We start from the raw sequence: 17,740 nt of genomic DNA, 5'->3' as shown, positions 1-17,740 counted from the left end.
ATCCAGAAGGATCATGTTTTAAGTGTAGGTGAGCGAACACTGAATAACAATGGCAAATCATGCCCCGGAGCATTACGGGTGTGTTTTGGAAAATAATAGCAGCATCTCTCTTATTTTCTGTACAATATTAACAAGATTTAATGTGAAAGAAAGCCATTTTTGAAGCATTGTGAGAAAAAGGATGTGGTAAATTCAGCCTTTCCTGGCTGCGGAACATGCCAACACCAGCATTGACATATTCATCTCATAATTACCCATACCGGATTATAATGAAACAGCTCATTATTAGACATTTGATGGCTTACCCTTTCACTGCACTGTTTATCATTCCTTTTTAAGCCTTTCAATCCCTCGCATACATGTGCCAGCTACAGAACATAACCATACCAAAGTGTCACAGTTCATCAGTTATCACTATATATTGTGTGTGAATTGAAAGGGAGGCAGTAATTATTATTCAAAAGAAATTTTTATTGAAATGTAAACTACATTTAGCAAATTAGCTTACGAATATCAATTAAATAACAATGTATTTCTAAGTCTTTCTAACATTAACCAAGATACTTGTCATCTCACACCGTGCTGTTTTAACGTAATCATATAGAAGTGTATTAAATTGTGCAGCCAAGCATTTACCAGTGATTGCTTATCGTCTAACTTTTCAATTATGAGAGGGAAATTCCCTTTAAATAAAACTGCATATAGCTAATAGAAAATACATTTAGAATTTCCAACAATAGGTTGCTATGGTTATCAAAATACAATGACTGTTTAGTGTTGTAAAGCCTTTATTTCACGTATTGCTAAATGAATGACATTTCCAGTAATTTCATCAACATTCTCTTTATTGTGAGTATTGTCTGATGGCTGTTGTCCCTGATGTTTGAGTTTCTCCATCGGACAGTTGAGCAGTGACCAGGCCAACTCTCTGACTGCTCTCTGGGCTACAAGAGACACTTCTGGTAAATCATCAGACGCAACACGACGTGGAATCACATTTTCCAGGGACGGCAAATCGAAAAAATGAACTGTCCTACATACTGCTGTTCCTGGAAGCGTCGTAATTCTGATGTGCACTGGCTCTTAGGAGAGGCTAAAAAATAGAAAAGTACATTTAAAAGGGGGAATGTGTGTAGTTATCAGCCGAAAAAAGCTCTCCCAAGTCAAATCCTCTCAATTACAGAACTCTGGAGAGCTATCCCCAAGCAGCCCTTCCATTGGCCAATCAGTCACAGCAAATTGCAGTGGTGAATATTTCAGACTCGACAGATTTGAATAAAGACATCATGATTATTTCAATGTTGTACGGTTTCTTCGAATCAGTTTTCAAGGCTTTTATAGCTGGAGCCAGCATAAACTCTTGATTTAAGAAGGGGGAGAAAAGCAAACACAAGGGCTGTCAGTCAATGTGGCAAACTAATTGGGTCGATCTCTTTAGCAAAGATGAATGAAGAGATTAACTCTCCCTTTGTGTCCAGTGAATCTCCCCCTCTGGCTCCAGGTGAATTAGCTGATGACAAGTTGACGGTGGGAATTCTCACTCTGATTTAAAGCCACAGCCAGTATTTCCAGCATGGTGCTAAATCTCTAATTGTGTCATTACAAGCTTTCTTTGTATATAGATCAATTGGACCAATGCATTTTTAACATGTATTTTAAACAATAAAAGCTTTGGGTTTGTTAGTTTCCGGTTATTTACAAAGTTGTTCCTCATTCCTGCGTTCAAAATAACACCAGGATACCTTGACATTTTGGCTACAATGTCACACGTTCTGATGCTCTGCAGAATATATACTGGCAGAGTTGGAAAAGCAGGTCAAGCATGGGCCTAATAGAGTGCCACAGTGACACGTCCTAAAACCCGGAAGTAAGTTAGCATCTTACCACTTCCGGTTCTTTCGACAAAAAGCTATTTCTTCATAGGATTTTGGAAAATAGCTGGAAATAAGGTCTGTGGTTGAGACACATTTAAGAGACGGATCACGTTTTGTTCTACAACATTAAATACATCAGCAGTGTTGAGTTTTGAAGAGTTGACGTGTCTGAAAAACGATGGTTGTTACCAAGTGGCTGAATAGGACTACAGAAGTTGTCGAGGCCGTTGTACGTCATTACACCGAACACGTAAACACTGCCGCTAAGTTAGTTTGCCCTGTTCTGCTTGAAAGCAAGTCCCTGCCTCCTTCAAACTGTTCAAACAAACACTTCAACTTTTACACTTTTGAATCTGAGTTTTGAATATGGATCTTAAGTTGAAGCAGCGACCCTGCTGTAGTTCCTTTATAGCATAACGTTAGCATTTTGCTTCTGGCGATTACATTTATGATTTCGAAAATTATAGAAGTAGGGTAGACATGTGGAGATTATCCGGCTGAACAAAACGTGATCCGTCTCTTAAATGTGTTTCAACCACAGACCTTATTTCCAGCTATTTCCAGCTATTTTCCACGCGTCACTGTGGCACTCTATAGAGACAAACGGAGAGTGATTGGAGAACAGCAAGGTGTGAGTGCATTTGACTGGAGAAACTCACCTAAAATAGAGGTCAAGACTCAAATGCAGACCTTGGCAGTGACCCCCCCTTTTTTTTATGCTGCTTAGATTAAAGAATTGGAGTGCTCAGAGGGATCTGTTGTCCAGATAGGAAATCAATACGGCTGTAAAGGATGTACGAATATGTCTTTTTTTATTTTCAAATTGTAAAAGGAGACAGATTCGACAAGATGAGCTCCCTTCTATGTGCATTATATTGATTGACAGCCACCCATTCTTTACCTGCGGTGTGTGTACTATAATGAGCATGCAAACGTGCCAAATGGATTTTCACTAATTTGCCTGATAGTAACAGTTGGCAAATTAGGTCTGGATAAAAACGGCTGCATTTGATTGGCATCACACTGAGAAGTGTCATCAACAACAAATGCTTTTACATAAAGCTTGTAGTTATTTGTGTGAACACTTTGCTCACTAAGACAGCTCTGCTTCGATACACCGCAGACCTCCAGGTTCCCGCATGCCTTTGATCTCCAAACCTGTCATTGCGTTGAGACTAAAAGACGTGTAGTGTGTCTTTTGTTCTGAATCCCTTTAAATGTCAGCGCTGATATGATATGGAATCAAAGTTGAGGCTTAGTGTTTGTAATTATTCAAAGCTGCTATCTTAATCTCACACTGCTTTTGAAGTAGGGAAATGTTCAAGTGACATTTTGAGTTTAAATACTGTTAAAAACATTAGCGAAGCACTTAGCCTGATGGTAGCTGTCACAAGAAAAACAATGTCTCCGACTCAACAGCCGTCAGGTTCGCTAATGATGTCCCGGTGTGCTGTCAATCTCCCAGATGAACGGACAATAGTATGCCAAGAAGAAAATGCCTGAAATAAGCTAATTGCTTCTAAGAGCCCGCTCAACCGTTCTGTAACTACTATGTGTTTCACAGATGTCTCATCCAGCTGCTATTTCATTACGGAACTCAAACACATTACAGGTGCAATGCACTCACTTTTCTTTACGAGCCTTTGTTGTAGCACATCAAGTCATAATGATTATATATGCATTATTGCAACCACAGGGGGCGGAGGGAAAAGGCACGTGCGGAATCGATGTGTGCATTTGTATTACTCCACCTAATATGCCCCTTTCATTAATCGTTGATCTTTACCAACTTGTTGATTGTCAGGTTTTGAGACACATTTCTGGAGAGGAGCCCGAGAGTATTTGCAGCCGGACCTCTGTCAGTAGCGCCAAGCAACACAGCCACAAATTGGAATGTGGTACAGCTCTGGGAACACAGCCAAGATTTAAATTAGACAATAACCTCTGCTCTCTCTATATTGCCTCTCTTTTCCAGCTGCAGGCCCAGCCATTTGTTTAATACAGTCAGCCCTGTAGTATATAATAGACTGATATACGAGTCACCGTTCAGCAGTTTGGGTTTTTCAGATTTATAGAGATTGAACAACTGTTCGGTTTGTGCTTACTGTGGGCTTATGATAAGAATAACAGAAAAGACACAGGTCGCACAACACCTTGGAAGGTATTGTGACTTTATATACAGTGTAGTTTTAAAAGCTACGGCGCTACTCAATAACTATTATCAGCGAGAGAAATAAACTTCAGATTAAACACCCTACACACGTTGCTACAAATGAGAATTCATTAAAACTTTAATTTACTTTTGAAAGGATTTCTGATTTAAATGTCAAGAAAGAACAACACCAACCTAACCAATAACATCTAGACAAGTTGTCCTAAATTATAATATGCCACGCATTTACCGACATCTTGTCTTGTTGTTGCCTTTAATACTTTGAATCAAAAATATTATTATCTTGCATATTGTCGCTCAACGTTTTCCGCCATTACCAGCTTAAAAATAAAGGATTGTGTTGAGTCCGTCTCCAAAAGCGCTTGACTTTGCACATTCCCAAAGCCTGTTATAATGAGTGTATTAGCCAGTAACGTCAGTACAGGGAATATAAAAATGTATCTGCTGCTAGAGCAATAAGAGAGGTCTCAACTCCCAGCAGCTTTCAATAAAGCTTTATGTGAATCCAGGCACCAGAGCTCATAGCCGTCTGAAAAACCACAAGAAGTAACACAACCATCGCCATTAACTCAACCAGGAACACAGACATTAGCAGTGGCAGACCGATTTTTCTCTTTTATAATCAAATATTTTTCTGAGGGTTATTAGCTTTTTTAACCCCGCAGCAGCCTCTTGTACTTTACTGAAGAATGTCAAGAGAGTAAGCTTGGTTAAAATCCACACCTCTGATAACATCGTGAGTTGGAGTGTCTTCAAAGCTGCTGAGAGTAAACAAGCCTTGAGACATGGCTTAGCAGTAAAAGCAAGACAACACCGCCAAGCCAAGTCTTTCTCATGTTGCTTCCTCAAGAGCTGTGTGTCCATGCAACAGCGGCCATTGTGAGAAAGCTACACCATGTTTCTGAGGCCCTCTCCATTGCCTAAGCCCCTTTGTGGCTGTTGGCCAATGGCTTTGCACCCCGCCAGATCAAAGATGGAACCCCATTTAGCTTGCGCTTTCTTTTAGGATTTGCTCTTGAAAGTACAGAGCAGAGACTCAACGGCTAGAAAGAAAACCTGGGATGTTGGATGTTGACCTGCATAGAATTGAGACTTCTGGGCTCAGACTATGGATCCATTATGACAAATACTAAGACCATCTTTGTTTTGGCAGCATTTTTTGAGTCTTGGCTTCAGAGAAAACATAGCTATGGTGAACCTCAGTGTATTTGAGTTCCATTGTATGGTGTGGGGTTGGATGTGGCCAGGCTACAAAAGTGTTACTGTTAAGTCACACAAAGAATTGATGATGGAAAAGCCTAGAATGTTAGCATTATTCAATTAATGTCAATGATAGAAAATAAGCGTATACAATTCATAATAAGACTTTTCTTATTCATAGCCACACTATGTGTCAATCAACTATTTTCCGTCCAAAAGGAATTAGCTCTATTTCCAAGAACATCAGACATTCATGATCAAAGATTAGCTGCTAAACGTCAGCTTGTGTTTCTATCATAAGCCTGTTAGCATGGCGATTAGCATTTAGCTAAATCACCAATGTGTCCCAGTACAGCCTCACAGAGCCGCTAGCATGGCTGTAATTGTGCTTCTAAATTTGGAAACCCATAATTAAAGTACAACATACAGCAGAAGATCCTAAAATTACTATGGTATTATTGTCATTCATTCGATGCGATAGCCGAAATGGTATAGCACTGCTGTGGTGAAAGAGTATTTAAGCAATTCCAGCATGTTCTAACTTGTTATAAAATCAGAGTGCATTTTGGGAATGTAGTGTGTGAGAAGTTGACTTTTCTGGGATTGACCGCTTTTCTGCCTGAACTTATGTATGTACTGGCAAAGTAAACTCAACCAATTTCCTTCTCAAAGATCTTACACATGCCGTTCCCCCTGGTCTGTATGTTTCTCCGTGTTATCACTCTTGTACACGGCGTCCGTGCTGAATATAAATGTAGCCCAAAGCAATATGCTGAACGCACCAACTATAGCTTTCCTTTCCCTGTCTTTCAACACTGCCATAATGACTGGGTAGCTTAAAAAAAGCATAATACATATTTGCTGAGCTGTGAAATCGTTTTAAGTTTTTCCTTTATTTTCATAGTTAAGCTTGTGATTTTGGTTGGATTGCCCCGTGACTGTAGGCTACATGTAGAGTAATTTAAAGTACAGAGGCTCTGCTTTTTGGTTCACTCGATACAAACGCCATCCATACTTTCTTGTTCACATAGTTTTAAGCCTTAGTGATTACATCTCCCAAAGATTTATAACCTGGATGTTATGCCCTCTCTGGTCATTACAAAAGGTAGCATCCTGTTGGAGCTAATCCATATCATTCTTGTAACATGCAGCAGAACTATGAGCGTTTGTGTCAGGCTTGATGTATCTGCAATATGAACTCTTCACCCAGGCCTATGTTTACTAAAGCAAAGCAATATGTGATGACACTGGTTCAGGCCACAATGATCAGTGTGGAGAAGATAATCAGCAAAAAGCCTGAACAAAACTGTCATCAGCCTGATTCAGATCCAAGATAACACCTGGACTTTTTCACTGCCCCTACTGTGGTGAGGCAAGAGGAAGAGGAAGAGGAAGAGGAAGAGTGAGATGCTTAAAATGAACTTCCCCCTTAATTCTTCTTCATGTAATTTAGGACTGTCAATCCTGATGGAGGAAGACCGTGCTGGTCGGGAGTAATGATTTTAGCTTTAAAGCGAATTACCAATCGATCCAGCATGCAGATCAGAGCACAGGTCGCGAGCCCACTGCGTGGTCATGCTGCGATGTGTAGCCGTTTTACAAATTGACTGCTGCTCACATAGGAGGAATATATATCTCTATAGTATGTCAGCCCTCCCCTGCATGTGCGACGGCCTGCTGGGTGGGAATAGGTCTTGTGATCACCAGGCAGCTGCAGTGTTTATGCTGAATTGGGTTGTAAATGAGCCTGTATTTGGTGAAGAGGACCTCAGAGAATAAGAAGATTATTTCTACACTCCTTTTGAGTCTTCACTGAACAAGAGCCCTGGTGCTAGGCTATGCTTTTAGGAAATTCCATAAAACAATACACAGCAAATTACGGTGTGTTTCTCGGGATTGGACGTTGAGTTTTAACTGCGGTGCTTTTGCTGCGTTTTATGGAGACCACTGGAGAACATATTAGCGCGAGTGTCATATTCCAGAGAACACACATGCTAGTCTGTGATTACTGAGCTCAAGCTGAACTGTAAAATCGCTTGTCAGCAGTTGGTATGTTTCTGGAAAAGCCCGGGCTCTTGATTGAATTAGTTTAGTGGTTTTTGGTGCTGAGGAAGAATGTGTCCAATTTGGTTACCTGCTGACAGACAGCACGGCTACGGTGACTTTTTGATTCCACGTCGAAACCCGAGGAAATGCAGGTTTAAATAACGTTCGTTTACAAAAGCTTTTGCGTCTTTTCCAGTATTTCTTTATCATTTAATCACCATTGACAAAGCAGTAGTCACTGTTCAAATAAGAAGGTATGTTTATTTTCCATTTGTATGCACGCAGAGCAGGCAGCTGTGCTATCAGAGGCTCTTCAGGCGTGTGTTCTGTGGATCTTGGTTGTCCAGTTCATGTTTACTGATAGGATCTGTGTGGTTACTCCATCATATCGGGGGTTAGATGGGGTCGTGTTGGTGCAATATTGTGTTCACCCTGAGGTTGAAATAATTTTGTTTGCTATAATAGCTGTAAAACACCTTATTTCCCACTGGACTTTCTCTCGTACAAATATTCCTGCCCTGGGATTTCAAACGTGGGGGGGGGGAATCGAGAATCAAAATGACACTGGCTTCAGTCAGAAACATAAAAAAACAAGCAGCATAGATGCTGATGTTTGTTGCTTGGAATTTGATTGGGACAGTTCTGTCTAATAATACAAATCTGAAGCTTTCTCAAGGATTCAAATCATATCCTTGAAGTATGTTCTTGACGTGGAATAAAAAAGCAATGGTGTGTCTTTACAGAAAACTTAAAAAATGCATCCCACTGTCAGCCTGCGATCATGCAGACAGTGGATTCTTTTCACGTTAGGATCAGGGCTCATGTAAGCTCTTAATTCTCTCCTTTTAAACAGTTATTGGAGAAATGTGCTGGTGGTGCAAAAGGAGAAATAAAAACACTGCCTGCCCAGTGTTTGCTCTGCCATGTCTGACTCTTAGTCAAACTCATATTACACCTTTAACTGTGAATTCACTCCGTTAATAAAAGCCTTCGACCCCGTAGTTACGTTAAAGCACCATTTCTATGGCTTCCCTTTGGGTCTCTTATTGTAGCACATGACTGCTTTTTGGAAATGTGAAGAAAGAAGTGCTGGTTTCTTGAAAGCTGCCTGGGCTATTGCTATTGAGCTTTAACTGATATTTACAGATGCATTTCAGGAGCATTTATTTCCCACAAAACCAAGTAATTCCACTTTTTATTCTTCTTTTTCTTTATCTCCGATTCAAAATATATACTTTCTTGGCACACACACGGCTGTTTTCCGTCTCACATGGCAGCTCTTGTCTAGCTCGTCACATCATTTTAATTACAGAGCCTTCATTGTCTGCGCTGACCCATTTTAGCTGCGTTGTCCCTCCAATCACATTTAATTTCATCTGGCACTTGACTCAATCGTCACTGCTGCAAACACGAGTGGCAAACGCCTTCCCCCCAGAAAAAATGAATTGGGAATAACAATAATAATCTCCACTCCCTGCCCTGGTTGTCCGCCGGGGCTTCTGCTCTGGTACATGGTACAGCTTTTAATGGTGAAGATTGATACCGGTAGCTAGGGACATTTCTTGGGATGTTAGTCACAGTTCTCTGTGGAGATATGGAGCTACTCTTAAAGGGCCCTGGACACACAGTAAAACCAGATTCACAGAGGCAGAGCCCAGGGAGTTTCACTGCACTAATTAGCACTTGGACTTAACTTGATTGTGTTTTCTCTAATGGCGCTAATGTGTTTCACTCAATGTCTGTTCTCACAGTATGTATCTTTTTCAACAATGCCCCACAGAGGTGATTGTTTTAATGAAACATCACTTACATGCTCTTGAATTTGTCATCCACATGAAACATTGGTGTGCAACACTGCAGTTGAACATGGCAAAAAAGTATAATCAAGAATCTTACAGTTTACTAGTTTTCTTTTACACAAGAGACAGGACAGTATACAAGCATCTATATTAAAGTCGAATAAAGATTACCTTCAATTCCTCTGGGGTTTTCCGGACTTCTCAGAGAGCTGTTTACAATAAGCTCTTAAAATCCTATTCACATCCAGCAGAAGAAGACGGAGACAGCATTGCAAAGAAGCCCTATCTCCCCTCACTATCAGAACAATGTTCCTTGTGCTTGAATGGAGAAAGATATCTCTGAGAGTTCAATTTGTTATCTAAAAGAAGAAGAGTAGCACTTCCAAGATAAGCCCGGTGTAAGGTTAATTACCAGCCGAGTGGGTGACGTAACCCGGCCATGTCACGTCTCAAAGTTACACACAGCTGGGGGGGTGAAGGAGTGCTAGCTATTGACACATGTTTCTCACTAGAAGGGTGTTTGTCTTATACATTTGTGTGCTTTTTAAGCAAACATGTACCTTGCTGCTCCAGTCAGATATAGTTTATTAGGGCGGCTCCAGGTGAGATGGCACCAGAAGCCTATAGAGTTGCAAACCACCTGCTTGTGGCTCCGCTTCTCATTGGTGCGTAACACTGTTAACATTGCTGCTGATTCCCCACTCTCTCTCCAGGGCATAGACTAATTAATGGATACCATTCGCAGTTGATTAGCAGCAGTTCTTTCTGTAATTACATTCGCATACTAACCACTCAGAAGAAAAGGAGAATGGGGAGAAAACACAAAGGGATAGATAATATATTAATGCACTTCTCATTTCCCTCTGATCTTAATTTGTTTCCACCATTGTTTGGCTTCTGCTAGGATAAGAAGCCATTTTCTCTCTCCTTCTATTGGAGTTCTTGGTCTCTCATAATGTTTTAAGAGAGTGACTTTGTAATAAACACACAAAAGAGATTACTGCCGAGCTTTGTTAAAAAATGTGTTCTCAGTGGTACCTCACGAAGACGCAAACGCACTGTGACTCTTTCTCCTCCGTGCCGTGTAGGCTGGGTTTTTGCACTCCTCACTCACAGAGAGGTGCATTGTGCTCCCGGGCCCAGCTGCTAGCCCATAATTCTTCATTCTATGTCCCATTGTTCCTACCTGTCAGCATGGTTGTGTTTCCAAAGAAAGGAAGTAGCTGCCATTTTGCCAGCAGGCTATGTGTGGGTTGAGAGGGCGGGGTGTATTGTGAAAACATGTTATTTCTTACCAAAGTGCAGGGTTTAATAGCTTATCAACTGACTCACTTACTAATATGTCTTTGAAGGTGTGACACTATCACCACTGAATACTGTGTTATTATTACCCTGATATAAACTCAGATATTACCACATAGATGCTTGACTAGAATACATGTGTATGTGTTGCATTGCATGGATAGATAAGGATAAGAAAGACAAACTTAATTTATGTTGAGATCAGATTATTCATGAGTTAATGTCAAATTAACATGGGTAAGATAAATTGGAAAACCAAGTCCACTCCCCACCTCCTTATTTCCCCTCAGTATCTCTCCACTCCCATAGTTTATTTGAAGTTAATAACCTGCCACAGCATCTTGATACTGGGCTTTGTGATGCAAACATATCCTTAATTGCCATCCCATATGAGCTGAATAGCCAGACCAGATTCTCATTACCCTGGTTGAATTGGCCTGGGCCTCTCACAAGCCTCTCGCCATGTTGCAATAATGGCAGAGTGGCGAAATGCGCCCGTGCACGTAGAGAAAGGGGTTAACCCAGTGTGTAAACATTCACAGCCAAGTGTGGCAATCTGTTTGAGTGACAGGTGTCCATTATGAAAGAGGAGAGCTCGTGTTGCACTGAAATGTATCTAGACACTAGTAAGCTGATTGTTTTTTTTGTTTTAATTTGCAGTTCCAGAATAATAACAACTACATGAACATGGCCGAGGCCAACGGCGCCCTGCTCGCTGGTGATGTGAGTATACTTTCATTTTTACACATTAAAACTGATCATTTGAAGTTCAACTGACAAACTTAACTCCAATACTTATCAATACAAGTACAGTGGAGTAAATGTTATTTGACTTGCTTATATCTGAATATATGGGTGTCATGTAAGGAAAGATAAGGCAAGTGTAGTAATATAGCACATTTCAACAAGGCAGTTTTCAATGTGCTTTAGAAAGAAACTGAAAAGCAATCAGTCATATTGCAAACGAAAACACATTATAAAATGTAATTTAAATACATTTAAAAACAGTCATTAAAAGTCAAGAGAATCAGACAAAATAGGCAGGTATAAAATACTAGAATAAAAGTTACAGTGCAGTAAAAGCTATGAATAGTTATTTGATTTAATAAGAGGCAGCGGAAGAAAAAAAAGCTCTTTATTTATTCAAATTAAACTTCCACTTGTGTATATTTCTCTGTGGTTTTCTAAGGAGATGCAGATGGGAAAAGTTGGCAACAGTAAAAGTAATATCTAAAGCACAAGCCTTATATTTCATACTGTAAATCCCCCCTAAATCATCCTTAATGAGAAATTCCAATTTGAATTTTTGACATGTTTGTCATTCGCAAAACAACATTTTATTGCTTGAAATTCTACCTGCTCAAGTACCAGCTGTAGGAGAGCCGAGAGAGACAATACCCTTGCAGAAAGAGGTGCTTGAATCACCCTATATCGTCTCATTTTAACTTCTGAACACCGACGCTGATGTGATCCGACTGTCTCGAATGCAAGATGAAGTCATATCCCTGAAAGCTGAGGTTATAAACACCTGTGTTTATCCTCTTTTCAAAGACGTAATAAAGAAGCCCAAAGAGATTGTATAGTTCCCTCACTCTCTATCTGCCGGCACTTACATAAAGTGACATGTCTCCAACAATCAGCTGGAACAACTCTGTGTACTGTACTGTTGTTCTGAACGAAAGGGAATAGTTGTTTCTCTGGAGGTATATAACCGCCTCTCTGAGCCAAAGTAGTCCTAACAGTGTGCTAAATTTACCCCGCTCTATTCCCCTTCCACCCACTCTGCTGCCCTATCATTAGAGACAAGTGCACCAAAAATACCCATCATCCTCTGTGGTTCAAACGGGCCAATTTCATTCAGTTTTGCAGGCGAGATTGATCTGGCTTTCGAAACCCACAGCAAAGCATCCCTGCAACAACTCTAAAACAATGAGATGGATGTCACCATTGTATTCATTCACGTTATTTGCAAAGTTTGGTTGTAACTGTGGCCTCGTGGTGTGTTTAGTGATTGACCATGAAGTGGCCGCTTCACAAAGCCACACAGTGTTATGGAAGAAGTTTAATTTCCCCTCCCCAGACTTACGCTGAGTGGGCGCATCCTCTGTATCCACTGGCTGCCGAGACCACGCCGACACAAGCTGCTTGGAGAGCGTTCAGCCCCTAGCTGTGGCAGTCGGGGAGCGGGGGGGGATGGGCTGTGGATGGGGCAGGGTGGGTGGGGGGGGGGGGGTGCTCCTTGATAAAAACAGCCTAGCTCATTTGCATTTCATCAAAAGGAACAACTGTTTCCAGTGTTAGGGCACAGATGGTATTGTGCTTAAGAGAGAGAGAGAGCATAGGTTTGTCTTCTCTTGGAGTACCCTAAGTATTGTGTGTTGCAACCTGAGCTAAAGTAAGATTAATGTGACTTCCACTTTGAGGTTTTACAATATCTCCACTGTAATGCTATATCAATCTTCTTCATGTGTCTGCCTTTGGCTTAGAGTCCATTTTGAGGGCTCCATGATGAATAGCTAACTTTGACAGCAGTCTAGATTTATGTCACCATTGTTTTAAATCAAACCAGATAAAAAGAAAAAGATGCACCCTCTTTGTATTTATGGAGGACTCCCTTCTACTTTGTGCATATAGCTACACCTCATTCTCAAATTAGATCTGGTACAATTAGCTTTCATCTAATGATTGGCACTCATGCATATCTTTTAGTTGTAACTGTTACCAAGGCGATGGTGCTAGCTAGCATTCGTATATAATAATCACACATATACCTACATCGCAATATGTTTTTCTTTTTCAAACTGCACGATGTCCCTTAGAAACCCATTACTTAGCCGACTGTAAAAAGGCTTCCGATTTTCATGTAGCAGCTTTGTAACTTCAATTCTGTTCCTAAGAAGTTTGTAAGTGAGCATTTGTGCTCAGCTTCAATCTGATGAAACTTAACTGAAGCTTGAACAACATCAATTGACAGCGTTTCAGGCCACCTGTTGTTTAACATGAACATTTGCAATGTGAGGCTCTAGTTGTTTAACCCATTAACTGAGAACATGCAACTTCATCTAACAGCTGTCTCCGCCACGCATGACAATTCTAAGATAATGGTTCATGGTAAAAAGAAAAAGTGACACAATTTGAGATATAAAGTTGGCGAACTAACCCTAAAAGAAATATAAACAATACCTAGTATCTATAGTTTGCCAACTTTAGCAGAAAAAGCCACCATGAGCTAGCCTAGCTTGTCATATTTGGCCGAGTAAGGAAGCGTTAAATAGTTTAGGCACTAAACTTTTTATTTACAAGATGGATAATTCCACATATGTCCGTTATACTTACTCTATAAAGCAGTTTGTCTTTGGTGATACTATTGTTGCTGTTGACTCATAGCTTAAAGTAGACGGTTGGACACAATGTTATTGTTGTTAGAGATGTCCCGATCCGATCACGTGATCGGGGATCGGAGCCGATCACGTGATTTTCAAAAGATCGGAATCGGGAGAAAAAAATCGGGGATCGGGATTTTTTTTCTTTTTAAATACTTTTCTTTTATTAATTTTTTTATTCAATGTTACAAAACAAAAATGACTATGTTCAAGTCTTAAAGTCATCCTGAGGCCTTAGTTTTAGTTTCAAATGACACAACATCATGTATGTGTTGCTTCTTTGGGGCTTGTCTTCATAGACCTGGTTGCTTATTTCTCTCAAATCTGGCAACAGAGTGGGCGCAGTGTCTAATTGTAGCAGTAAGCTAACGAGTACTGATAAGCTTTATTTTGTTTTGATCCAATTCTGCACAACTGAACTGATCCAATGCTGCTGTGAAAGAAAGAAGCTATATCCATGTTGGATAGAATATCCAATTTAAATAAAAAAATAACCTTAAGGGACAACTTGAATGCTTTTTTTCTTTTTTTTCTCTTAATGCATTGCATAAAGATCAGATCGGGAAAAATCGGTATCGGCAAATTGTGAAAATCAAATGATCGGAATCGGATCGGGAGCAAAAAAAGGTGATCGGGACATCCCTAATTGTTGTGCTTTAAGCAATATCGTAAAAGCTAAAAGCTCAAGTCACTGTTTGTCGACACAATACACACTGTATCTTTTAATATACAATATGTTTTGAGCTCGCGGCAGAATGCTTCTACAGCCGAACAACAGCCCAGTATTTGCTGTTTAGATGGCTGGTGTATCATTTACCTCATGCACTTAGAGGATGAGATAAGATGACCTTGCCTGGTAAAGCACACATCCTAGCAGGGAAAGCTTGACTGCTTTCCTCAGGGAAAAAGATACTGTACACTGAGATTGTGTTGCACTCATATGTATCACTTTACTCTCCCAATCAAATTAGATCTGTGTAATGAACTATAAATATGTAGAAATGGACTACAAATGATCCAAATTTGAAATAATGTTGATTAGGGGTGCCATGGTTGATGTTGTCATTTGAGTAGCTGCACTTTGCCTGTCTAGATATTTGAAACTGGATCCTCACTCCTGCCTCTATTGATTCTGAGGCCTATTATATGCGGTAATTGCATGCTGCTGCCTTTAACAAGTCTTGGTTATTGCATCTGTGAATTGCATTACTACGTTTATTGAAGGGCTGGGAATATTGCCTGAAAAGCTTTCTCTTGCTCTTTGTCCTGATATTCTAAGAGCACCATGGCAGCATAAGGGTTGCATATCGGAGAGGGAAATGCACTGATACACATCTTTACCTCCCTGTTTCTACTGCTGTAAACATTGTGTCAGTGATCCATTTGTTAAATGGAGTTACCATTGATCAAGCTGCATATACTTTACATAAAGAAGCATACAGTATTCTGGCTTGTTGACACTTTGCACTTAAGATACCTTGCTAGTGGGATGGCTCAAGGGATGGCAATGTTACTGTAGGTCTGCAGAATAATCTAAACCTTTGATGGACATTTTGCATAAACATTATTGTTCCTAAGAGAATGAAGTCTACCTACATGGCTGATCACCTGACAGTTCATGTAACGCCCTAATAAGGTTTACCTGCTTGGTTATTGGTGACAGGGATGGTTTTCCTAGACTAGAGAATGAATAGTGAACTTTTCATTCAGTGCCTCTAGGATATTTCACCAATGATATATATATCACACATGTTTTCATCCATCTCTTAAAAATAAATGTTTGGACTGACTTCATGGTTCCCAGACGGTGTATAATACATTTTAATCTCCTGACACATATTGTTAGCATGAGTTTCACATTTGTTTATTTTAAGTGAAATGTCCTTTCAATTATTGAATGGAATCTACAGACATGTATATGTAACGGTTGTAAATATGCAGTGGTGTTTATTTGTATTTTGGTATCATTTAGTATAATCACACAAGTTCTGTGTTCTTCATTTATTGAATGTTCAATACCTGACAAGGTCGGAGATCAGTGGGCGGAAGCTCTGAAGTGTGCTCGCTGCGCTCAGAGGACTATTGTTATGGTGACTTCCCCCTTCATATTGTGTCCCTCACGTTTCATCGCCCCTTTCTGTAAATGTTCCACGTGAGAGGAGTCCTTGAGAGGGAAACTGAATTTAAGAGTGATTTGTTATATCTGTTGTCAGTGATTAAACGGATATCGTCCAAACTGTATGCTGGCTCGGGTCTGATCAATGAAAACACAAGGCAGAGACCGCTTAACGACACCGGTTACATATACCCAGCTCAGGATGATTTGTAATAACTTTGACGATTCCCTGACTCTTCATCCAACATTAAGTTCACATTGTGGATGTCCAACACTTTGGTTCATAACGAAATACTTCAGCAACTAATGACATTCCCATCAGACTAAGCTGTACTTTGTGCTGAGTGCAAATGTAGAAATGATACCGGCTAAACATCAGCATGTTATTGTCATTGTCAGTGTGAGCAAGTTAGTGTGGCATCAGACTATTACATTTGGATTAAGTCCAATATCTGGTAACGTTTACTGTACTTTCATTCTCTTTTGTTGATCAAGCAATCGTGATAATCATAAATAATCAAGTTTAAAAGGTTTATCTCGTCACACTCCACAAACCAACTCTTTTTTTTTTAATGCTGAATATTTGGACTGCTGAACATGGTTTGCAGTACAGTGTAGTTTGGCCCATGTTTCCCACTGAGGACAGGAGATTTCCCACACACCTGCTCAGGATGCCCATTCTGGGAACATCAGGCCTCTCTGTTACAAGCCCTGCTCTGCCCTCACATTACTGGACCCTGTGGCTGCCAATGGACACACACACACACACACACACACACACACACACACACACACACACACACACACACACACACACACACACACACACACACACACACACACACACACACACACACACACACACACACACACACTGGGCTGTGCTGTGCTGCTGTCCCTTGCCCGCTCTTTAACATGTACATGCCTGCACATCCCAAGCCAGCATCTGCCTTGGCACTTTGCTCTTCTGAGCCTTTCAGAACAATTTAAATGGATGATCAGGCTGGCGATGTGCAGAAAGTGGATCGTGCATCTCTTAATCTCCGATCAGAGCCCCCTAAGCTGCTCCTGGTGCAGAATTAGACTGGCTTTATGTGAAATGACACAAGACACTGTGCAACACTGTAACACTCTTTGGGTTCAAGTCAAATCTGGCTCCTGTTCCCCGGGGAGAGGCGCTTCTCTCCGCAGACAGCTGACATCTTCCATGCTCCCCCGAATGAGACACAAACGCCATGTCTCCATTACCAGTGCCCCTGGTGCAGATGTTAATTTGTATCATCATTAACAAAGCCAGGCGATGCACACAAGCAAAGTCTTTGATACTGATCTGCTGATTCCCCCCTCCCACAGTATTCTCTTGTTCTATCCTCTGCTCTCATTCTGTTTAGCAGACATTAAACACCAGCATTCCTCTCCTTCAAGTGCATGTCTGTGTTTTCCTTAAAGGTCACAGTCATGCTTTGCAGCGCTCCTACAAAAGCGGAGCTCACCTAAGCCAACCTTCTCCTTTGACATCTCAAATCTCTAGGTTGGCTCTGTAAATCAGGCCACACTACAGCAGCAGCCGAGGAGCCAGGGACGCAAATAGTTCTGCCCTGTTTTACTTTCAAATGTGCAACACCACAATACACCTACTCACATCAGCAAACAGTGTCCATATTAGAGCAAGAGACAAACAATGTAATTGATATGTTTCTTTTCTCAAAAGCATTCCTGCGAGGGCTTATGGGGATACACAGCCTGTGCAGTGTGTCTGACTGCTCTGGACCGGGCAGCACTACTGCTTAATAGTGTGCCAGTGTTTTGGGATAGGTGCATGATATGATACAGATGAGACTTGGGCT

At 40.7% G+C, this 17,740-nt stretch overlaps 1 protein-coding gene across 1 annotated transcript in view; it reads left to right on the top strand.

Moving 5' to 3' along the window:
- The window catches only part of tox3 (TOX high mobility group box family member 3), a 43,108-nt gene that overhangs the window by 12,228 nt on the left and 13,140 nt on the right, over window positions 1-17,740 (top strand). The window contains exon 2 of the mRNA XM_079664892.1: window positions 11,055-11,117. Within this exon, the coding sequence (XP_079521018.1) occupies window positions 11,055-11,117 (63 nt within the window). The remainder of the gene's footprint in view (window positions 1-11,054; window positions 11,118-17,740) is intronic.

This window comes from Notothenia rossii (assembly GCF_949606895.1).
Source record: "Notothenia rossii genome assembly, chromosome: 2".
Taxonomy (NCBI): domain Eukaryota; kingdom Metazoa; phylum Chordata; class Actinopteri; order Perciformes; family Nototheniidae; genus Notothenia; species Notothenia rossii.
Note: the sequence above shows the minus strand (reverse complement) of the source record. Positions and strands in the feature narration are given on the sequence as shown.